At 35.9% G+C, this 25,701-nt stretch overlaps 1 protein-coding gene across 2 annotated transcripts in view; it reads right to left on the bottom strand.

The window, feature by feature from the left end:
- The window catches only part of Galntl6 (polypeptide N-acetylgalactosaminyltransferase-like 6), a 1,251,036-nt gene that overhangs the window by 791,161 nt on the left and 434,174 nt on the right, over nt 1-25,701 (bottom strand). For both annotated transcript variants that reach the window (XM_017600182.3, NM_001135756.1), the window contains one exon: nt 19,851-19,959. In XM_017600182.3, coding sequence (XP_017455671.1) covers nt 19,851-19,959 — 109 coding nt within the window. The remainder of the gene's footprint in view (nt 1-19,850; nt 19,960-25,701) is intronic.

The raw sequence follows: 25,701 nt of genomic DNA, 5'->3' as shown, positions 1-25,701 counted from the left end.
TTTCCTTTTATTTCTCTTTCATTTTTAAAAATTTTTGGTCATGCAAGAAATTGAATTTATTTTTTCCTATAATTTTCTTTTGTATTTAAAACATATTTTTCAGACAATATACTTTGATTATGGTTTATCTTTCCTCAACTTCTTAGAGATCCTACAAATTTCCTCTCTCATTTTAATTTACACTTTTTCTGTTTTTCATTAGAAAACAGAAACATTTTTATGGGATTCCTGCCTGTGTGTGGGTCTCTGATTCTTGTGCCTCTTCTTGCTGCCCTTTTCCTTATGCTGACTTGTTATGTCCAAAAAATAAATCACAACAAAAAACTAAAGTTTTAGTTTGCATTTTCCAATAATTTTAAATGAAGTTTTTCAAGACACACACACACCCACACCCACCCACCCACACACACACACACACACACACACACACACACACACACACACACCACATTAAAACAGCTTATACACCTAATTGTCATATCTGATATAGGTGAATTGCAATTATTGAAGACAGCTGTACTGACACAAGAATCAATGATTTTCAAAAAGAAGAACAAGAAAATAATAAAAAATTGAAAAACAACAAAACAAAGAAAAACTAAAAAAAAAATGCCTAGTGGGTTCCCTGTGCTGAGAGGGGAAGCACCAGGAGCTCCTATCTCTAAGCAAGAAGCTCTGATCCTTCACCAGTTGACCATGTTCAGAAGAAAGATTCGTTTTCTCTAATGGAATCTCACAGCATGTATAAACCATACTTCAGGGTTTAGCCTATGCCCAGCAGTAGATGGCTAGCACAAAACAAACTCAATGGTGTTGTGTACACTATTTGTCTCATATTGCTTTGTTTGGGCAAATTTTGTTGTTGTAGTGGTCTTTTATTTGTATTTTATGGTTTCCAATTTTGTGTTTTTGCGGTGTGTTGGTGTGTGTGTAGAACATGTTTTTCTTTTGTTCATATTTTTCTGGTTTGGTTTTGTTAGTGGTGTTTACTTATTTTCTACAGAGAATAAGAAAAGACGTGGAGTTGGGGTGGTGAGGAGAATCTGCGAAGAGTCGGGAGAAGGGAAAATGTGATCAGAATATATTGTATCTATTTTTTCAAAAGTGAGCAAACAAGTGAAAAAACAATACACTGTGAGTCGCAGATTTATGACATAAACAAGCTCTGTGTGATCTTTTAATAGGATGGATGAAAAGATTTACAAAAAAGCAGAATTTACCAACAAAACCAAAATCAGTGATCCTAATCTTCAAAGGCAACAACAGGTTGAGAGAGAGAGAAAGAGAGAAAGAGAGAAAGAGAGAAAGAGAGAAAGAGAGGGAGAGGGAACGGGAGAGGGAGAGGGAGAGGGAACGGGAGAGGGAGAGGGAGAGGGAGAGGGAGAGGGAGAGGGAACGGGAGAGGGAGAGGGAACGGGAGAGGGAGAGGGAGAGGGAGAGGGAGAGGGAGAGGGAGAGGGAGAGGGAGAGGGAGAGGGAGAGGGAGAGGGAGAGGGAGAGGGAGAGGGAGAGGGAGAGGGAGAGGGAGAGGGAGAGGGAGAGGGAGAGTTAACAAAGTTTGTGCTAGAGAGGTACATCAGTGGCCGAGTACTTAGTCTGAAAATCTGACATGGGTATTGGTTTGGACCCAAGCAAAGTCTGGGTATATATAATGGTCTGACTAAAACTACAGTCTTGGGTCAAGAGAAACTAGTTATATAAATGACCTCTAGGTCTGGTTGAGAGACTGCTTCAGTGGATAAGCTGAGAGGTGTTGGATAGTTCCTAACATAATGAAACCTTGTGCTTTCATATGAATGTGTGCCCACATATCTCCATTTACATTCATGCTGTACACCCATATATTACCAAATAGGTTCACACACACATGCAAACACCAGTATATATACCAATACGTACCATGCTGTATGAGGTTTGTGAATAAAATGTTCAAAATAGCTACATAATAAGTCAATGTGATGGTTGAGATGGTTTTGTCCAGCATTTTCCTAAGACAAATAATACATCTTGATTTCAGGCTAACAGGGTTTTAGAGTCATTTTAAAACTTCTTGAGGGGCTGGGGATTTAGCTCAGCGGTAGAGCGCTTACCTAGGAAGCGCAAGGCCCTGGGTTCGGTCCCCAGCTCCGAAAAAAAAAAAAAAAAAAAAAAACTTCTTGAAAGGAAACTCTTATTTATAGCCTAAACACTGAGAATGTTAGAATGTTATACAGAGCTTAAGTATGGGTATACAAGCAGTAAATACATGTTGACTAAATAGGAGACTAAATGAAGGATATGTATGTGCTGCACAACTATAACTTGTAGTAATCATGGTCTTACTAGGAAATCAAAATTACCTATAAGTGAACGGTCTCAAGTATAGATGTTTGTGCATACATCATTTTATAAAACCATTAAACAGCATTAGCCACGAAATACAACTAACTCCTGCGGTATGCATTTCAGGTTGAATTAAATATATAATGAAGACAATTTTCTGTTTTAATGTTTTTCCTTTTTATTTTAATCCCTACACAGAGCCTGGAATAGCCAATCTCCTACGAATGAACAATATTAAATTCAAATGTCTGTGCTGATGTACCAATGCACATTGATAAACATCTATATTTTCTACAAACCAATTAAAAGAAAACAGATGAGATGTGAAAGACCAGACCAAATCCCTGGAATATTTTACTGAAGCCACTAATGCATTCTTAATAAAAATCCAAGTGCTAATACCTGTTTGTATGAAGCAACAGTCACGAGTTCATGCTTCACAGGGTCAGATGTGCATGCTTAAAGCCATTCACTATATTAGAGGTAGACTTCATGCAAACTAAAGCGCTAAGCGACTGTATGTAATAGTGGTGCTCAATCAGTAGGTCATGAGCCCTTTGGCAAACCTCGATCTACACAAAAATATTTACATTACAATTCATAGCGGTTGCAAAATTACAGTTATAAAGTAGCAACCAAAAGAGTTTTATGGCTGGGGGATCACAAAAACAGGAGGAACTGTATTTAAAGGGTCACATTATTAAGAAGGTTGAGAAGCAGTGATGTAGACTTTTCAGTCATTGCTTTAAGTCCACAGAGGGTACATCCACCTATTTACAGCTTTTTACTCTAAGTTCTCTTAGATATTAATTTGTGCAAAGCAAGACATTCCTTATTGTCAGTGACAAGTTATTTTATAAATAAAGGAGACCTTCATTGTAAAATTTTATTTTTTATGTAAACATCCTATATTGCTAGACTTTCTCTTTAATTTTGAGACTCACACTATTCCCTTAAAATATTAATCTAGGCAAAGATGTGAACAGACCTGGTTGCTGCATTATGCTGACATCATTTAGCATTTATTAACCATAACCACGCTAATCTAGGTCAAATGACAAAGTTCTATAGCTTTGCAGAACAATGTGAGAAAATGAGTCTTCTACACTTCACCATAAAACAGAAAATCCGGCCAAGGAACAAAGAGGTAAATATTTCATAACTATCACAGAGTATAACCTTCAGAGTCAGGGTGGGCTGTTCACTTGTTCTATCAGCTCATTCATACTTAAACAGTATTAGACGGCGTCAGCTCTGTAGAGAAGAAACGTCATAGGGAAATAATGTGTTTACTCCAAATGACAAGACAGAAATGGATTGGCAAAAGGGACTGGGAAATATTCTGAATTGGTATAAGGGTTAGTGAGAGGAGACAAGCCGGTAAAGAGTAGAATAGAAGCCAGAGAAGCAACTCAGATTGGAAAAGTAAGAACTTCAGGTGTTATATGGTCTCAAAATATTTGGGTCTTATACAAATTTGTTACAATGACGAGTTAATATAAATGATTAATGTGAGTGTTAGTGCAAACATGGTTTTAAACTGCCTCTCTGGGACTGGCAAGAAAGCTTAGTGGGTAAGCAGTGATTGCCTCCAAGCATGGTGCCTGAGTTTATTTCCTCAGATTTGCACAGTAGAAGAAGAGAACTGGCTTTCCCACATTGTCCTCAGAACTCCCTATCCTGCCCCCACCACACAATGGTCATTATGTGGGTAAAGGAATATAGAAAACACAGGTAAAAGAGTTGAGTAGATGGGCTACTGTTCCCTGATGAAAAATGGTAGACATTTGAACTGGAGAGTAGTGCTGACAATAGAGAGACAGGCATGGAGTGGTTACAGCGTAAATGGTAGTCTTTGTTGATGGAGAGGCTTTGCAAAATACATAATGTAGTAAAGAGCAAAATTAACTCTCAGTCTTAAAAGTTCAGGGAAATGATGGTAAATGAGTCATATTTTTAGGCAGCTGTAAAATATTTAGTAAAATGACCACAGCATACTATTAGATAATAGCACTTCGATAATTAATATGCCCATTATAAATTCAGTGTGTATAAAATATTGTATATATATATATATATATATATATATATATATATATATATAGCACCAGGGGAGTATATAATAAATTTATCTGTATTAAACACAATTCCTGTAAGTTGGAGGCGCTAAAATATTATTAAATGCACATATAGATGATTTTTTTCTTCACTCTTCTTCAATAAATTAAGTTCTTGCTTCATTTAATTTTCAATTCAAAATACATATAAAATATAATTACCATTTTAAAAAGGAATTAAAGTAAAACTTATTCAAGACACACAATTATCAGACAATTATATAGTTGCTGTCAAGAATTGGCTTAAATATTTTCCAAGCAGTTTTTGTATACTTATATATGAACATAGATATTTTGTGCGTGTATATATTGAGACTAGAAAGAAGATAAATAGACAAAAATAGAAAAGTAAAAAGTGAGAAAAAAGAGGCATTAGTTATTAGAAAGGTCTTACAGAGGGGCTAGCTATATATCTTAGTCAATAAAGTGCTCACCATGCAATTATCAGGATCTGAATTTACATTCTTAGTGTAATATTACATGTGGCAGTGTGTGCCTGAATCCCAGTACAAACAAGACAAGAGGATGCAAGGGACTTGCCAAACAGCTTGTCTAACTTAATTGTCAGCTGCAGGGATAGCATGAGATTGCGTCTGTGGTGAATGATTGAGGAAGATATACATTATCATTGTAAAGCATCTACATGTATCTGAAGATAAATGTGCCCATGAACAACACACACACACACACACACACACACACACACACACACACACACACACACGTACGTAATATTTCTCAGTTAATAATGTAATTAGTGATGTAAAAGCCTATGTCTGACATCTTTGGAGGTCTATAGCCGAATAGCCTCTGCCCCATAGTTGAGCAGCTTGTATTTTAAAATATTTAGTTTATATTCTTGTTCTTTTGAGAAAGCCATTATTATCTTGAGCTCTTTAACTAACTGAACAGGCTCAACTAATTATTTTTCTGTTTACTTGGCAAGTCAAGTAATTTAAAACATAAGTGGAAAGAAACTATTTTCATGCACCTATAACCACACTGTAGTAACTCTTATGACAGGAAGCACTGGAGGACTGTCAGGCCAATGAGGACTAAATTAAGCAGTGTTCTAAGCTCTTTTGTCAGAGATAGAGTAATTGCATATTTGCAGGAATTTTGTTTGAAATACCAACTCTCCAGGGGGAAGGGAATCTTACAGTCTCTTTTGACATTAAACAATGGCTTTAAAACATGAAATTATTAAAGCCATGAGAGCCTTTTCCACAGATGTTAGGAGATGCACTGCAATACCAAATTAATTTATCTAATGTTTGAATCTTTGTCATCCATTTTTGTAATAATTTATTTTAAGAAAATGACTGATTAACTTCCACAGCAGATCAAGAATATGAATGCCTTCATGTGATTCCTGCTACTTTAAGCCACACCTTGTGTAGGCACAATGGAGCAGCTGGCAAAATAAATTACTATCTAGCTAAAGAATATGAATTGATTCTCCTGTAAAACATAGAGGAAGAAGAAAATCTACTCCTTTAGGTTGTTCTCTGAATTCCACATATGCCTTATGGTATGTGTGTGTCCCTCCCCCATAAATAAATACAACGAAGGATTAATTAAAATAACATGTGAAATAAGGAACCTTTTCAAAATGAAAGTCGAATATTGGGAAATATCCTAATTAATGATGAGAGTAGCCAAATATGTCACGTAAATTTTTTTTCTGGACTCAGTACTATTTATCTCATTTCCTTTTGGAAGTGACAGTCAGTGCTCTCTTAAATAAATGAATTCCTTTAAGGATGATGCTGTAAGACAAATTAGCTTTAAAGCCTTTATTGCAGGGTTGTTTCTATTCCGGCTTCTTTATTTTTTTATTCTCTATAAGAAAGCATAAGTAATGTTGACCTTGTTGGTATCAGGACCTGCTTTTGCCTCCAGCAGTGACGTCACCTGGTCACCTACACATCTGTTGCCTTGGCAGAGGCTATATGGTCCCAGCATACCTTTAGTTCAGCTCGCACCTTCACCTGGGAGCAGTTATGTCAATTTCAAATTCAAATAAAAGGCAGGCATTTCCTGCCCATTTTTCTTTTTCTTGCTCTTTCTTCTCCCTTTCTTACTCCCCACTGTCTCCGCCATTCCAGTAAACTTCCTCCATGAGAGAATGTGTTTGCCTGGTGTGGTTTGTCTGGACCCTTGCTGCTATCTCCATCCCAAGAGACCTCACTGTTACTGTGTACTTTAAGAAGTGGCTGCTGGCTTTTCTCACTCTTGTCACCCAGATCCAATCCTATAGTCTTGCCCAGCTCTTGGCAGAACACCTATGGCAGCCTTCCCTGATCCCTGTTTTCATATCCTGTGGATCCCACAGACCTTCCCCCTTGAAAAGTCATAACCGACTAACCCTCCCAGAGTTCCCAGGGACTAAACCACCAACTAATGAGAACACATGGAGGGATCTGTGGCTCCCGCAGCATGTGTAGCAGATGATGGCCTTGTTAGGTACCAAGGCTCAATGCCCCAGTGTTGGAGGAATGCCAGGGCAGTGAAGTGGGAGTGGGTGGGTGGGAGGCAGCATACTCATCGAAGCAGGGGATGGGGAGGGGGTATGGGAGAGGGGAGAAAGGGGATAACATTTGAAATGTAAATAGATAAAATATCCAACAACGAAAAGGAAAAAAATTAAAGCAAAGCAAAACAAAAGCAAAAAATAAAGAGAAAGAAAGAAAGAAAGAAGGAAAGAAAGAAAAAAGGAAGGAAGGAAGGAAGGAAGGAAGGAAGAAAGGAAGGAAGGAAGGAAGGAAGGAAGGAAGGAAGGAAAGCCTTACTACAGTCCCAGCAAGCAACCATTACTAATCTCCCTTTCCTCTCTGACCCCATCCCAAATGTATCACAAAGATGCATTTCCCCCCACCCTTCCTTTCTCCCACTCACCTCAATATTCTAGCTTTCAATAACAGCAGGCATTCCCTGTGAGCACAGCAGCTAGAAGGGCAGGATAACAGGTAAGCTAATTGGAGAACTTCATCACTCCCTTCTCCATCCAACCCAAATTACTTAGTCTCATTCATCACTTGAAAGGGAACATAGTTGTAGCCTTCCTTTCTTTTTTTCCTTTTCTCCATCTTTATTAAATTGGCTATTTCTTATTTACATTTCAATTGTTATTACCTTTCCTGGTTTCCTAGCAAACATCCCCCTAAGCCTTCCCTATCCCCTTCTATATGGGTGCTCCCCTCCCCATCCTCCTCTCCTTACTACCCTTCCCCAACAATTCCATTCACTGGGGCTTCCGTCTTGGCAGGACCAAGGGCTTCCCCTTCCACTGGTGCTCTTACTAGGATATTCATTGCTACCTATGAGGTTGGAGCCCAGGGTCAGTCCATGTATACTCTTTGGGTAGTGGCTTAGTCCCTGGAAGCTCTGGTTGGTTGGCATTGTTGTTCATATGGGGTCTCAAGACCCTTCAAGCTCTTTCAGTCCTTTCTCTGATTCCTTCAACGGGGGTCCTGTTCTCAGTTCAGTGGTTTGCTGCTGGTATTCGCCTATGTATTTGCTGTATTCTGGCTGTGTCTCTCAGGAAAGATCTACATCCGGTTCCTGTCGGCCTGCACTTCTTTGCTTCATCCATCTTATCTAGTTTGGTGGCTGTATATTTATGGGCTACATGTGGGGCAGGCTCTGAAATGTCAGCTCATTGTCAGCCTTGTCTAGTCCCTGATTTTAGTGGGATTGCTTCAAGTTTCTTTCCATTTAGTTTAATATTAGCTATTGGTTTGCTGTATATGGCTTTTACTATGATTAGGTATGGGTCTTGAATTCCTATTCTTTCCAGGATTTTTATCATGAAGGGGTGTTGAATTTTGTCAAATGCTTTCTCAGCATCTAATGAAATGATCATGTTGTTTTTATCTTTCAGTTTGTTCATATAGTGGATTACATTGAAGCCTTCCTTTCCTTCTGTTCTTCTATCCTGTGGATCCTTCAGACTTTCCCCTCCTGAACTCCCTTTCCCCACTTGAAGTTTGCCCCACCTACACCCATTGGCAAACTTCAGTAGGCAATCCCAGCTAAGCCACAGAACACATCTGCTAAGAAAGCAGGCTGGCTGTACATCTTACTCCCTCCTGTTATTCTAGCACCCTGAAACTTTCCTAGTCTCCTCCCCAGCATTGTAGCAGACCACCTGGGTGACTCCTCTTCATTGCCTTCTCCTCCACAAATGAGGAGATCCTGCTTGAACATGCTCTTTTCCCTCCTGAGAAACCCCTTTAGAAACTTAGTCTATCCCCAATCCTAAGTGTCAGCTTTCAACACCCACAAGTGCATTTTATGGAACTTCCAGTGGCTGTGGCAAGTATCAGGTGCAAAGAAAACTTCCTATCAGTCAAGAAGTGGAGTCACAATCTCGGAAAATCCAGACAGGGAACAGAAGCAAGGAACAAATACTTACCTATCAAGGTCAACCCCAGAAACTGGTATCTAGGCCTATGACCATTTCAAACACAGATGCCTAGCACAAACATAAAAAACAATCAATGACGTCCAGGGAAATGTGTCTTCACCTGAGCCAATTTATTCTACCACAGCAAGCTGTGAATATTCCAACGTGACTGAAGCATAAGGAAATGACCTTAAAATTACCTGTGTGAAGATGATTGAAGTCCTAAGAGGAAATTGAGAAATCCCTTAAAGAAATCCAGGAAAACACAAACAAAGCAAGGAAATGCATAAAACTATTCAAGACCTGAATATGGAAAAAATAAATAATTACTGTCTTTATAGCTGAATAACTTTGTGAAAACTGATTGAATAAACTTTTATTTGTGTTTTTCTGTAAGAAAGAACTGCAAGTTTTATTATTAGTTGGGTTAATGAGTGGATGACAAAACAATAGGGAAGAGGGAGGTATTCTGCCCATCTTTCCTGAGGCCATGAGACCTGTAAAGGGTCTGATACACTGTGTTAGGGGAACAGAGGCAGAAAGTCAGAACCTGGGGCAGTGAGGATGGGTAGCTATCCAACATTTATTGTCAATGCTGTGCCACAGTAAAGAAGATTGGGTGTTTGGTGATGCTTCATGAGACCTCCTTGGTGTCTAGAAATGGGGTAATATTTTTGAGAGAGGAGGATACAAGTTATTAAATGTACTAGAGAGCAGATATCACAGGCATTCCATTGTGATAGTTAAAGATCCTTCACGTATTTCACTTTGGAGTACTTAGGTGGGTTAACTTCATCAAACTTACCTCAAGGCTTAGAGATCCTTGCAAAAGAGGAGGTATAAAGATTCTAAGAGCCAGAGATGACGGTCGACATTAAGGAAACTGTAATCCTAGCACAAAATGACTGTTGTGCTTATGAAATTCTCACAGACTGTGGCAGCATGCACTAGCCAGCCTGGGTCCCAGCACTGAGAAGGACAAGTGGACGTGGTCCCCCACCCATAACCACTTACTAAATATTCATGCAATTTTTATCCTATTGGTCTCTTACTTTTTGGTTCCCATTTTTGTGCTTTTGTGGATTTTTCTATGTGTGTATGTGTGTGGTTCTTGTTTTGTATATTTAAAATATAGAGAACATACAGTCGTATTCATAGAGAGGTAGGGAGGATATTAGAGGAATTAAGGAAAAGAAAACATGGCCAAAATATATTGTACAAAAAATTTAATTCAATTAAAAGGAGAATAAAAGCCCTCATGTTATCTGCAGTTGGATAGCTTATGTGCCTAGGAAGTATGAAACATTGAGGTGAAGAAGGGCAATTAAGAGATGATAAGGATAAGTAATATTGGATTTATGCTCCTGTTATTAATTGGACCACGTGTATAATATAGTAAAATTATTGAATTTACCTAGAGAATTATAATTTTCCTAAATTTATTTTTTATGTAAAAATAGTTTTAATAATATTTGTCTTCCTGTGAAAATGCGATATGGATCTAGGCATAAGAATTTATTTTTTATTTGTTAAAACACTATACATGTAGGAAAAAATAAATGAGCAAAGTTTAGTATGGACAATAAAGAATAGGTAGTGAAAAAATGCTAGGTCTTCATCTTAAAGTTTATATATCCCAAATTTGGATAATAAGTTTAGTGCTTTTGTTTTAGAGCAAAAATAATTTTAATGTGTATGTGAAATTATGTATATATGTTTTGTTATGTCCATAAAATTATCCTTCATTACAAAATATGAGCATTGCAAAATAAATAATACTCTACTAATTTTCTATGCACAAACCTTTTGCCATAATTTCAAGTGATGTTTTAATAAATATGATTGCTTAATAACAAAAATGGTTTTTTCACAAGCTGATCTGGATCATAATATCTACAGTCAAATGAACATGCACTACTAAATTCTATTAGATTGTTATGTAGGCCAATGCCTGATAAATTAATCCAGTCATTTTCATCCAATAATAAAGTTGGATCCCTAGGGCTCAGTTGGTCACCATAGAGATTTAGATCATTATTAAATCCTTGATGATGTTAATTCTATTGTGTTCTCCTAGTCATTTCATACCGGCACATCAAACACTTCACTAAATTAAATTAGCTATTCAGTCTTGATTTTTCCCATTATTTTATGAAGTAAGCTTTATAAATAATGCAAATTTATTACACAAATTAGGGGCAGGGAAAATTTCCATTCAAGTAATAATGCCTACGCTCTGGGCTCTAGCATTCTTAAGGAGCACTCATTGCCTGTCTGTGCTTACAAAACATCGAAGTAACTGTTGCTGTAATCTGGCATGAATGCTGCTTAAGATCCAGTGTTATTCAGGGAAAGGATATCAGGTAAAATTGCAATGTATGTTTCTGATGTCAGTCTCCATAGCTGGCAATGTGCCTTCTCTCATGGATTAAAACATATTTCCTCATCTGCATTCATTAAGAAATGGGGCCAAGAAAGCTCATAACTCATTACTGACAAAATTGTGCCTGCCTCTGGATAGGAATTTTGATAGAAGATCCAAGTAATGACTTCAATTTCTATGAAATTGTGACAAAAATATAATACACTTCATTATTAACAATCTTGGGCTCAAATGAATGGGATCCTTCAATCATGGGAGACTCTGGGTTGTTATAAAACAATGTGGCAACTGCAATGTTTTCTTACTGTAATGATGTTGATGTCATTGTCCAGGTCATTTAAAACTCAAGCTCAATTTTCAATTGTTTTACTCTTCTTCCTATATCTTTGAACATGCTACACAATGATGTAATACTGTGTGTAAGGATGGCTTCTCTCTTCTTATTAATGCCAAAACTTCTTATTAGTGCCAAAACTCATGAAGTTGGAAATTCATTGGAAAATAAATTTCAGGAAAAATATCCAATCAAACTTTGGTTTCTTTGGTCTGCCTGTATTCAAATCCCTTATACTAGCTATTCATCCATTTGTCTTTGAGAATTTTTTATTAGAACATATCTTCCCATAGCAGAACATTGTCTATATTTTCATGATAAAGGATTATGATCTAACTATATGACCTTTGCAAAATACTTGCATTTATAGAAAGAAACATTCTGAAAATAATCACTACCGTGCCATGTGAAAGAGATGTGTTTGATAGAATACTAGAGGAACATATCTATGAGGCAGAATTTCACTAAATACTCTGCAATATAAATGTTAGAGTAATAGAGAGCACTATTGGAAGTACAATTTATACACCAACTACCATGAAACTCTTTTCAAGTTTGTTTGTATTGATTAGATATGAATGCATAAGAAAAAATTATGACAGCTGATTCAAGTTATCATAAGATGGGAGATAAAATCAATGTTATATTAATATATAAAGATCATTTAGGGAACTGCACAAGCATTTTAATTGGACAATTTAATTAACATTTAAAATAACTATGATAGGTGTGATCATCAAGCCATATTTTACTAATGAGGGAAATAAGATTAATAAATCTCATGCATTCTTGTCTGTGGGAAGTAGAGCTTTCTAAATAGAGAGGTAGTACAACTTTTACAAGTAGCTAAATTAAATTGATTTTTTTCAGTTATGGGAACCAAACCCAAGGCTTTTTGATTGCTAGGCAGGTACTCTACTAAATCTCTACCCCCAGTGGAATTAATTTTAAAAGATAACTATCTATATTTTAGTACAAGTGGATTCCAGGTTATTCAGTCTCCTGAGATGTTTCTACATTGCTATTTTCAGATTGTAAGACTGAAGGAAATTTTCCCTGGATGATTTTTACTCAATTTAGTTTTAGCTAAGTTTAATGCTATTTTTAGACATATAGATGAGAACTCTCAATAGAATCTCTTTTTTTCAATTTACCATTTTCTGATTATACAATGACCATAAATGCAATATTTCATTAATATTTGATTCTAATTCAATGAATAATAATGATTTTGGTATTTCCCTAAAATTGACCATCTCCTAACTAATATCATTATAAGCTTTTTGAGAATACACCAGCCAGGCATAAATTTCAGAAAACTATTAACAGTAAGCAATGTTTCATTATTTCAGGTAAGAAAAGAATGCCAGATGATGGTTTTAAACTACATAACATATTAATAAAACATGACCAGGAGTCATGCTAATTATACCAAAATTGTATTTTATAAACATTCAGAACACAAAATTACATGTTTCAGTTTATTTTTTACTTTTATTTTTTGCTTTTTTGTTGAATATTTTATGTATTTACATTTCAAATGTTAAGTATTTTCCAGGTTGCCTCCTCTCCCATCTCTCCTACCCCTGCTTCTATGAGGGTGCTCTGCCTCCCATCAACCCACTCCTACCTCACCACCCTGGGATTTCCCAATACTAGGGAAATGAGCCTTCATAGGACCAAGGACTTCTCCTACTTTTGGAAATCAGTGTTACAGCCTCTCCCAGATGGATGCATTTGAGCTTCCCTTAGATTCTGGCTAGCAATCTTTAAATTATGTAGAGTAATGGCACTTAGGAGAAGAATGAGTTTCTGATCATCATTAAAGTGAGATGTTCCTTAAGGTAACCTCGGAGAGTGGGACACTCATGACAGAAAGCATGATAAATTCCTACCTCTGAAATTTTCTTTGAAGAAAATCCTTTCACTATTTTACTGTGGAAATTAGTAGGAGTAAGTATGACCCTTTAGCAGCTTGGCCCAAGCTAAAGGTTGCCTAAGGGTACACGACATGCATTTTCCAGAAGAGAGAAATAGCAAGTATATTGTACCATGTTTTCATACCATTGTTTATGAACTATTATTGGGAACACTGACTGTCAAAAACTTACTCCAAATAAGTCAAGGTTATATTATAATTTAGAGACATTGGGTAAATGCCTATATTTAGTAGACACATAGACTTTAATTTCCTAATCACACACACACATGATATACGTATAATGTATGAAAACCTAAGCTCTATAAGAAATATCAATGTGACAGAGCTACAGAGAATTGATGACTGTTTCTAAAATGATAACATGGTGATGGAAGACTCTTTTGAGTTGAAAAGTAATGACCCAGTAAGAGTAATGAATCAGTTTATGTAATATGGATAAAACAGATTCAGGAGGCAGTAAAAGCCCTTGGGAACTTTCCAGTATATTAAAGAAGAACATGAGAGTAACAGACTACACACTACTCAACATATGAGGTCATAGATAGGTCAATTATAGAGCATGTTGGGGCTTTAAGTTTAGGACATGAACTTGGCTTTAGTTTTAAATCTAACAGCCAGCCTTTTTAGCATTTTGAATGGAGAAATATAATCATCTGATTATCTTAAAAATATTCCTTTTTATTCTACTTGAAGAATTTTGAAACAGGGAGACCAGTTTGAATGTTACTTAAATAATTAAGGCAAAAATTTCGTGCTTCAGATCAGAATGACCACAGTATTAGGAAAATAAAAGCCCGCCAAAGAACCATACCCTCTGTCCAAGAACATTATTTGCAAATCATGTTTATATGCTTGATCCATTACACAATGTAGGGTGGCATGTAAACTTGTCGCTATTTTAGTGTCAGTACTGGGGATCTAACCCTCAGCCTGTGCTGCTAGATCACTGCACTGATCCAGTTGATCTCTAAAAGCGTTTATTGAGTCAATGGAAAATTTAAAAAGGCAGAATGACTAAGACAGAATGAAGACTGCTTGTATCTAAACATATAAGTATCATTGACTAGGACAGAAAGAAGTAGCAAAGTATTAAATCTAATTTTATTGGGCTACTGAATATTAGAGTGGAAGTTGTTGATTGATTGTGAATTCGTAAGCAAATAACCTATTCTGAAGAAACAAGTTCAAACAGAAGAGTCTGGAGAAGCCTTTAAAGTTTGATATCCCTCATATCAAAATCCCTATGAGCCTGGAAAGATGGATCAGCAGACATCGTAACTTTTTATCCAATCATTAACAGTAATGTTAGGATCTCAGCATCCAGTAAACAGGCCTCTATCTCCAGTCCTAACATGCACAAGGCATTCTACCCCCCTTTTTGACTTTGGATGAATACATAGGCAGGCACACCCATACACACACACACACACACAAACCAATACACATAAGTAAAACTAAAATACATGTCTTAACTAATCAGGTCACAAGATCATGAGAAATGTATTTGTTAAAGACTAGTCAGTCATGTTAGTAGTTGTGGCAAAGTACATGTAAAAGTACATGTACAATGAAGCTCTATACACAGAGAAGTTATAGCTCTATATAAAATCATAAAAAGAGGACTTAATTTGCTTGTTGTAGAGATCATACCATGTCAATGGTAGCCATTGTTACTAGCTGTTCAGCATTACACTGAACACTCTGAGGTGTGTGTTTTGACAAGACAGAAAGACAAAAGAACTAAAATCATAATGTCAAGAAAAGATTAAAAAATAATTTTCATAACACAAGTATTATGAATGTTAACATTCAAACTCTAAATGATAGGAATAGGCAATTATGATATTCAAAATTTCCTAAATTTCAATTTATATTAGAGCGAGTGAGACCTCCAGAACTCAGCTCACAGAATTAACTAAACAGGGCTCGCAAGGTCTAAGAGAGACTGAAGCAACAACCACTGAGTCTGCATGGGTCTACCATAAGTCCTTTGCCTGCGCAATGTTGTTTAGCTTGGGATTTTGTGGGAATCAACAACGGGGTTTGTGATGTTTCTGATGTTTTGTTCACGAGACACTTTTCTTCCTACTTGGTTGCCTCAACCAGCATTTGTATGAGTGTTTGGGCCTAGGCTTATTGTATCTTTTTTATGCCATGTTTAACTGTTATCCCTGGCAGGCCTTCTCTTCACTGAAAGGAAACCAAGGAACAGTGGATCTGGGGGAGATGGGAGGTATAAGGAGAACAGGCAGGAGTGAAGGGAGGGGAGGCTGCCATAGGAATGTATTGGATGAAAGAAGAATGAAAAAAGAGAAAACAAAAAAAGTCAGGCATAATGTAAACATTATACCATTATAATGTTAACATGTAACATAATGATGTAAAAATGCCAGATATAATGTTAATAAAGCTTTTAAAATATATAAAGAATCTAGATAATTTTGGTCTTCTAAGATTAATCCTAAAAGACCAGAGAATCAACTTACAAAACTCCCTGAATTATAATAAATCATCTTGAAATACTCTGTGGCAAATAATTTGACAAATATTAATTATAATTTATTAGTACATTTTTCTGTCTAATTTTTAAAACTGTGCATACATTCTCTTCATATCTATCAAAAAAGAATACCCACACATAATTGTAAAAGATAAGCAAAAAAAATCACTCATCAGTTTAATCACAAGTCAGTAATTACTACTAAAAACTACGTATGAAATGCTATATTATTTTGAAAGGGATTTTCATCTGTTAAGTGGTATTAAGAACTCCAAAAGGCAGCACACAAATATAGAAATTTAATTTATACTAGTGAACACCAGATAAATAAAAGAAAATCTTCCACTAAGTGCTGCTCAATTTTTCATTTACAGTCAGCCAAAATATAAGTCAGTGAGACATCCTTACATTCTACCACATGAACATGAATATTTGGATTTATGTTCCAAACTACAGGGTAAAATTCTCCAGATTTTTCAAGATGGTACAGGCATCAACTGTGGCATGAGCCACATGTATGGCTGTAGTTGTTTGTACCTCCCACATCAGCACTCCGCTAGGAGCAGAGAGATCAAACCAGGACTGCATATTGAGACCCTAACTCAATGAAGTGGAGAACAGGAAAGAGGAAGGGTAAAAAGGGAAGCAAAGATAAAGGAAAGAAAGGTGGAAGAGAGGAGGAAGGGACAAAGAGAGAAAGGGAGGGAGGGAGGGAAAGAGGGAGAGATGGAGGGAAAGATAGAGAGAGATAGAGATAGATAAATAGAGAATTTAACTAAATTATACAGAAAATCTATATCACAGCCTATGTATAAAAGAGTATAAAAGAGGTATTGAAAAACTTTTGAAATATGAGATAATATAGTTTACTACATATACCTAGGAAAGTACATAATTTTAAAAGAAGCATTGTATAGATTTATAAGGAATAGAAAACTAAAATTAAATTGGAAATTAGTAAGAATTTTCATTAAAAAGAGAAAAAACCAACTTTATAAGCATAAAAGATTAATCTAATTAAAATGGCTAGTAGGAAAATCACAATCATTTTATATACTGATTATGTATAAATTCCATTACAATTAATTGAGGATTCATACAGGATGAATTGCTCAAAAGGAATTGTAGCAATAGGAATTCAATCCATTTTTGACCAAAATGAAACAACCATAAGAATTTTGGAGATCAATTTGGTACAGCTTAAGAACTGACTTCTTTAAACATGCAAATGTAATACTTGATATATTACCAATAAAATATTGTGTCTAGCCCAGGGCCATACATAAAAAAGTTTATAGAAGAATTATACTTGATAAATGTAATATAGAAAACATCCATATAAACACAAATAGAATGTTATAGAAAACTAAACAACATAAATATGAATCAACTGTTTTCACAAATTGACAATAATTAATTTTGAAAATAATGGTGAATGGAAAATAAAAATCATTGGGTATAATTAAAATTTAAAAAATTTCAAACACAAACAAAAAATCAGAATATGCTTAATAGTAGTTACAGAAATGTTAATACATATGGAGAAATATAAGAAAGCAAACATCAAATTTAAGTGTTTGAGGACAGACAATGGCACATTAAGACTGCATTTGATACATGCAGATGTTTATTTAATTGTGAGAATCTATTCATGTGTGTCTGAATGATTTTAAGTGTCTTATTTAAGATGTATCTATTCTCTAACAAGCCATTAAAGAACCTTAACATTAGTCACTTAAAACATTCAAAACTAATTCATATTGAAAAGTACTAAATTACCATGTTCTTTGAATAGCCCTTGATCCACATAGGGACAAACTATAAAACATATGATATGAAGCAGAAATAAAGGGAAAGTCATAGATTCTGGATCCAAAATTTGTTTGCACAAACTGAAGGTATAACCACTCATGTAAAAGTAACTAACATGATTTAATAATTACAGTTTGAGGGTCTGGAATGATAATTCAATAGTTAATAATGCTTGCTGCTCTTCCAGAAAACATGAATTTAGAGTCTACAGTATCACCAAAGTCAGGCAACTCAAGAGTGCCTGTAACTACAGCTCCAACTATTCTGATGCCCTCTTCTGGCCTCAATGGGTACTGCACACATGTGTGCATATACTCACACTCAAATGTACTTGTAAGTAAGAATAAAACAAAACTTTCACATAGTTACAGTTATTATAAGGTGATGCCCGGGTAATTGGTCAATTATTTTACATAGCATTGACTTATCAATTGCTTAATCATAAAGAAATTTCTGCAAAACTGACTACCACAAATATAAATTGATTGGCCAAGTAACTCATAAATGGAAAAGCCAGAATATTAACTTCAGTGTGTCTTTGTCCCATAAACCTGTCACTACTCTATGTCCAAATATTATATTATTTTAATTTCAGGAACTGGGGTAGGTATATAGAAACTAATCAGATATAGTCTACCTCTATATAGTCTTAGCTAATTGATAATTATTAGATTAATAGATTCATAAAGACCCAACGTTTTACACATTTTGACTAATATCTACAAAAATTGTTCTGAGATTCAGTAATTTACTTATTAGTAAACATACATTCAATATTTTGTGATAATTTTGTTATTATTATATTCTTACAGTTGACAAGGTTAAGTAAACATTTCAAAGAACCTTGTGAGTCTTGAAGCATAAAGAACAGATGGTCAGATTAATACAGGTGGACTAAGCTCACAAAAATAAGAGATAAGAGGATTAGCAAGAGAGGCAGGTGGTGAGGAAAACAGTTTTGTGATTTTTCATTGGCTCCTGGTCAAAGGGGGAAGATGATATCTAAAAGAGGTCAATTCTCTTAAGACAAGAATCATCTTTGGGACAAGTTGCTTTAATGAAATAGAGGGGTGGGTTACTCTTGATAAAAAGAGAAAGACAGAGAAGAGAGGAAAAGGAGCTATAATTTGATCAGCTCTGCCTGACACAGAAGAGTCCTGTACAATGTCAGGACAGTGAACTACACTCCCTGCAATTTTCCCGAGGGGATGAGTTTGCACAAGGTTGACCAGGATGACCTCCAACTGGGTTGTCATAACTATGCTTCTGAAGGAGTGCCTTACTGCTGTTTAAATATATTTCCAAACAGCAGTTATCTTATTTCTGTGATACTGTCACTGAGAAACTGCAGAATTACATTGGCTGCGTGAGAAAATGTGGGCCTCCTACTATGTACCATTCCCCTGCTGAGGATTTCTACTGATACACTCTCTTGAATTTTTAATTGCAGAGTTCCACTATTTTTTCAATCTTTCTCCAAGAACATTCCTGTAAATTTTTCTTCTAGACATATCCTCAGCCTAGAACTCTCTCTACACAAATTGAAACTTAGTTGGTCCTACTGAACTCTTAGTCCAAGTATTACTAACTTCAGATTCCCAGATGTTGTAATTTATAGAATTGTCATAACCCATTAAAATTCCAAAAACTTGTGGCATGACTGAGTTTCTTGGTAATGACATTTAGATATAATTCATCCCAGTGTGTGAGTCTTGCTTGTGTTTACCAGCTCATGTCTTACTGATAAATCCCACGATGACTCACAGAATTATTTTGAAAGGGCTTGGAAAAACAAGATAATATACACATGCACATTTGTAATGACCTTCTCTGCAGCCAGGGAAAGGCTTTTCATTATTTGTTTTGTCTGTTTAGTTTGAATTCATTTGTTTCTGTCCATTGTTGATCACCAATGTTCCCAAAAGACAGACATCTTTAATGCATGCGGAAGAAAAACTGACATGAGAACTTAGCAGGGACAAACATAGCACTGAAGTATAAGTACCACTCTGTCTGATTGTGAAGTCCATACCTGAGCGCAAAGCATCTTTCTGAATGCTCACATAGTCATGCCAGTCTTTTCTTCTCAGACCATCTGTCCAGGAATAGAATTGCCCATCGCCTAGGCCCAGTGGAAATGTCTGTGGAAAAGGAAAATATTGAAGCATAAAAAGGAAGAATTTTCTTCTGCATGGAAGATAAACACAGCAGGGCCCATAGCAAGCAATGCAAGAATATTTGTTAATTAAATGGCTCCTCTGAACATTCTGAGATGGAAACTGTTGCTACTGACCTAAAAAGCTCACATTCTGAAACCTTTTTTAACCTTTAAAGTGAGAGCATGCCCTTTCCACAACCCCTGCCACAAAACATTCTATTTAATCTAGAGATTTTGTTGATTATACTCCACCTCTCTAGCTGTCTTCATTTGCTTATTGTGTAGATATCAATCTGCTGATTGATAAAGTTTAATATGTGTTGCTCAAATGTATTTGGTTGTTTTTAAATAATAGTAATGACAGTTGATAGAGTACTCACTATGAGACAAACACTGCTTGAGAAGAGAACTTTGAAGTCCTTCTAACAACATTAGTTAAACAATCCCCATTGTACTTGAAATTTGACTAGAGCCACGAGAATTATTTCAAATTTGAAAGCATTGTTCCCAAGTGAGGTTTGAACTCACTCTTTAAAGCATGATATTGTTACCTTAATTGACACCAAAGTATTATATTCTATTTGATATCTGTTGAAGTATACTTCATGTTTACACTGAAATTTGAAATGGGCACCCAAAAATAACTATGCTCAGGACCCACATCTATGTGTCCCCCAAACACAATGTGTTGGGATGTCAACTTGTATACTTCCAGTTCATGAATTATGCTCAAGAATTGGAATAAGAAACAAACATTACTTTGAAATTTATTTCCACAATCTTATTAATCACAAATATAAGTGATACACTACACAAAGAAGCAAATTTTATAAGGTAGGAAAATTTAATTTGTTGAAAGAGTGATAGATTCAATTTTTGCCCCCTTTTAATAAGTATTTTGAAGGAAAATATAGTATCATATCTCTTCATCCTAAATATCATTTCTACTATACTCATTTATTTACCATTAATTTGTATTCATAGCTTACAAAGTGGTATAGTGTTTTGAAAGCATAGAAATCAAACGTAATGTTTTAAAACAACAAATTTTTTCCTAGTTAGTTAACAAAATAACATAGTTTAGATATTTGTTTGCTTTTGTTATTATTATTGTAGCAGCAAGCAGGAACAATTACAGAAGAAGGATAATGGTGACTATATATAAAATATTTAAAAGAATGGAGACATATCTTAAAAGAAAGATGAAAAGGCTAAATATATGGGAATAAAAACAATAAAATAGAAGAGGATAGTGTGTGTGTGTGTATGTGTGTGTGTGTGTATGTGTGTGTGTGTTAGAAGATTGATTGATAACATTTAAAACTACACTAACACACTAGAAATGATAAGGAACTGAATTTAAAGTATACAACCTGTGATTTGTATCAGCTGTGTATTTATTCATAAATACAGTGCAATAAAAAACTATATTTCTATAAATAATGCTTATTTAAATACAGCTTGCAGATGAATACATTATTCTATATATTATTCTATTTTCTATGTTTTACAGAAAATATTATTTTATTTTATTCTATTATATAGTTTATAGATTACATGACACTTGGAAATATTGGAAATGTGAAAAACAGACTCTCACTCATTACTTATCATGCTCTAATTCTCTTGATCTAATACTTAAGGTAGATAACAATGAAATAATAACAGTCTTAACTGTGCTCTTAATTGAGATGTATTGAACAAAAACTTGATCTTTATTTTCTCAACAAAACCAAAGACAGTATCTATATAGAAGGGAAACAAATCATTGCAATGCATGAACTACTCAAAAAAAATAAAATCTCACAAGAAACATCAGTTTCGTTCTGAGAGTAAGGTTTAAATTGATTAAGACACCTTTATATGGACAGTTGAATAGGATTTCCCTCTCTAGTTGCAGCAAGGTGACTGCTGAGGTCTACCTATGCCCACTATTCACCACCCACGAAGGATGAGTTTGAATGAGATGATGTGCTCCTTGCAGGACATCTTGATTTCCTGATAAATTAGGGTCTTTGTCAGTCCAGCCAAAAACCATTACAAGCTGCCTGTCCTTTCCCACCGCACGTCCCAGCATCCACAATGCTGCGGTCAAAGCCAGCATCCCAGCTCCATCTATGCAGAGAGAATGTTCTGCCTGAAACATTAGAAACACAGTGAAGAGATGGAGTATGTCGGGGAGATCACCCCACAAGCAAGATGTTTAAGCACAATGCTTGATGTCACGATTTACTTGATTTAGTTGGTTAGTGTGAGTGTGGACCTAAGTATTGCCAGACTTCTGAGAAAAACAGCAACAGATAATGAAATCCAAAAGGCACTGCACACTTGAGAGTAACACACGCAATATCAAGTACTGAGACCTTTTAACAGAGTTAAAAATTAATTTCCTTGAAGCTTCACACTAAGCAGTTCCTTAGGAAAAAATATCAGAAAGAATATTTAGATACTGGGAAAGGTAATAACATGTAAGAAAAGAATAATTATGAAGGAGTTTAGGAAATGAAGATCAAAGCATTTAGACAAGCAGAAAACAGATCCAAAGAGATTTAAAAAAATAAGATACATCAGAAAAGGAAGCCTCCATTCTTCTGCACACATGGAGAATGGAAACTTTTTTCCAAAGAGGACTTTTTTGTGAAAATAAAACCTAAACCAAAAAGTCAAAACTTATCACATTTTTTCTTTTTTAAAGACTCTTTCAAAAAGTTTGAGGTAAATTATTAATGTGTACATAAAAACAACTTCAGTTGGGCATGTTCATTAATGGCTGAATTCCCAGCACTAGAGAGGCCAAGATAGGAACATCATAAACTTAAAATGAGCCAGGCTGCCTATGGTGAAACAGTAGCCTCCAACAGTTTTCCGATAAAGATGAAAAAAGAGAAGACAGGTTAGGGAGACAGTTCACTGGGGAACATGGCAATCAGAGAAGTGTAAGGATATCCATCTATATTCCCAGAACTCGCTGAGAAAAGCAAGAGTGGCACCATGTGACTGTAATCCTAGTGCAAGAATAAGGCAAGAGTAAGATTGCTCCAGATCTTCCATCAGGCAGGCCGCTCATATCTGGAAGCTTCAGGTTTAGTGAGATACCATGCCTGGACATACAAGGCAGAGATCCATCAAGGAAGACATTAGTCCTTGGCATGTGTAAACCCACATTATTCCAGAGCTTTTCCTTCTAACTGGCAAGTTCTATCCTTGAAACAAGATCACAAAGACTCAAGTTCTTAAAGGCATCTGCCGAATACTGAGAATATAAACAACTCAAGACTCTCAAGAAGTCCCTAAAACGTGCTAGATGCATAGGACTCCTCCTTTTTTGAGGTTATGTACAAAATTAAGACACCTGAGAAGAGGGATTCTTCATAATGTTTTGTGTGCTGTGTAAAATTTACCCTTGGGTTATTCAAATGTTTATTTCTCTGATTTCATATTTTGTTTCAATCTCGATATAGCATTGTAATGCTGTATAAGAATCTCCTGCTTCAAGTTTGTGTGAACACCTTACCACTTATTCTCTGCCTTATCAATAAATGCTGATCACCCAATGGCTGGGCAGAATAGGGAGTTGGGTAGGACAGCAGAGAAGGGGAGGGTCAGATCTGCACCAGGATGGAGGAATTAGAGCCATGGAGAAGGAGTCTGAAGAGTCAGATCTATTATAATATGCACATAACATGGGATGGGGCTGGGAAGAAACAGATTCTCATAGTAAGTAAAGTTAGATGATTCATCTTTCAGCTATAGAGGCGTTGTTTTGAAAAAAACTGTTTTCTTTTGTTTTGTTATGGGGCAATAGCACATATTAAAGAAATACAGAAACCTCATTAATCCATCCTTCATATTTATATTAAGGATAATTCTTTTATAGGATTTTCACACCTAGTGAGCTGACCTGAAGTCTTTCTGAGCATTGCAAAGCTCCTGGTTTGGTGATTTCCATCCATACTAGGCTAGACTTTTGGTCTAGTCTTTGAGTTGTCCATGCTCTTCTATGGAACCTTTCATTCCTACTCCTGGATGTAACACCATCACACAAACTAATTCTCAAGTTGCAATTTGTTATTATTGGTTCTTTGGTCTGTCTTTGGTTCCCTCTCTAGGTAGCAGACCTTTGTCCATATCCCTGTGAGGATAGTGTCACCTCAGCCCCTCACCCCACCCCCTGACAAAAACCAACTAAAGCTGAGAGTGATGGCATGATGACATGTTTGTACTACCACTGCTAATGAGCTGAGGCAAGAGCATCCAGAGTTGAAGTCTAGCCTGCACTACATAGTAAGTTCAAGGCAAGCCTGTAAAACAAACAAACAAACAACAACAACAAAAAAAAAAACCCAAAAACAAAAGCCCTTAGAGAGGAGAAAAAGTGAGCTAATCAAGAAGACTTGAAAAAAAGAATTGAAAGAGCTGAAGGGGCTTGCTACCCCATAAGAACACCAATGCCATCCAACCAGAGCTTCCAGGGACTAAACCACAACCCAAAGACTGTACATGGACTGACCCATGGCTCCAACTGCATATGTAGTAGAGGATGGACTTGTTGGGCACCAATGGAAGGATAAACCCTTGGTCCTGCCAAGGTTGGACCCCCAGTGTAGGGGGAATGTCTGGGGGAGCTGGGAAAAGTGGTGAATGGGAGGGGAACACCCATATAGAAGAAGGGGAAGGGAATGGGACGGGGGGTTATGTTCAGGAGACTGGGAAAGGTAAAAACATTTGTAATGTAAATAAAACTATATCCAATCAAAGAAAAAAAAGACTCGAAGAGAAACATTATACTAAAGAACAGGATCCTCATATTTACTGTTTGATCTTGTATGAATATTCTAACCTTAGAAGTTGCCTAACTAAAATTAGAAATATAATTATACTAAAGGGAAACAGTAAATGAAGCCATTTAGGATAATATTTTGTCTAATAGCAAATCAATAAATAAAAGTAATACTACCAGTCAGAGTAATAATAATGCAAGATTAATAATGAAAGTTACCTACAAATTTAAACTTATAACTAAATGAAGTTATAGTTTAAAATAATTGTTCCAGAAATCTGATCTTGCAAGGTGGAGAGTAGGGTGAGGGAATTGCTGATCAGCATTAGAGATATAGATATTATTGGAAAATTCAGTAAATATTGTCTCCAGGATTAATTTTTCATAAAAACAAACATCTTAAATACAGTGTGTGTTCATTTCTCATGTGTTAAAGTATCATTTGTACTCCTATAAGGTTAAGTATCATAGTAATCATGTTGTTTGATTGAGGAGGCTTTACACTTCTGTGAACCATGTAATACTTATGCCTTAATACATGATGTCTGAGGATTTCCCATCTTAAAACCTCTTCTATCTACATCCCATCTTCTCACCAACCAGCTATGCAAATGGTCAGAAATACATCCCAAAGATCCCGAGTCATGCCTATTAATAGAGAAAACCAAGTAGAAGACAAGGGCTAATATTTTATTCACTGATTGATTCTTAGGCTTAAGAGAATTCTCGGTGTTAGAGACACAATTATTAGCAGAAGTTAAACTCTATTAGGAGACCAGGCTGGAAGAGCCTCCTCACTTCCGCACCATGAGATTGGGTATTCTTTCTACCTGACACAGTGGTGGGTGAAAGAACATAAACCAATTCAAGTGCATTTGTATAGAAGTAACGATTCTGAAAGCAAAAGCACACAATAAATGACCCATTAGTGATGGGATCTTGCCT

This window comes from Rattus norvegicus, chromosome 16 (genome assembly GCF_036323735.1).
Source record: "Rattus norvegicus strain BN/NHsdMcwi chromosome 16, GRCr8, whole genome shotgun sequence".
In the NCBI taxonomy this organism is placed as follows: Eukaryota; Metazoa; Chordata; class Mammalia; order Rodentia; family Muridae; genus Rattus; species Rattus norvegicus.
Note: the sequence above shows the minus strand (reverse complement) of the source record. Positions and strands in the feature narration are given on the sequence as shown.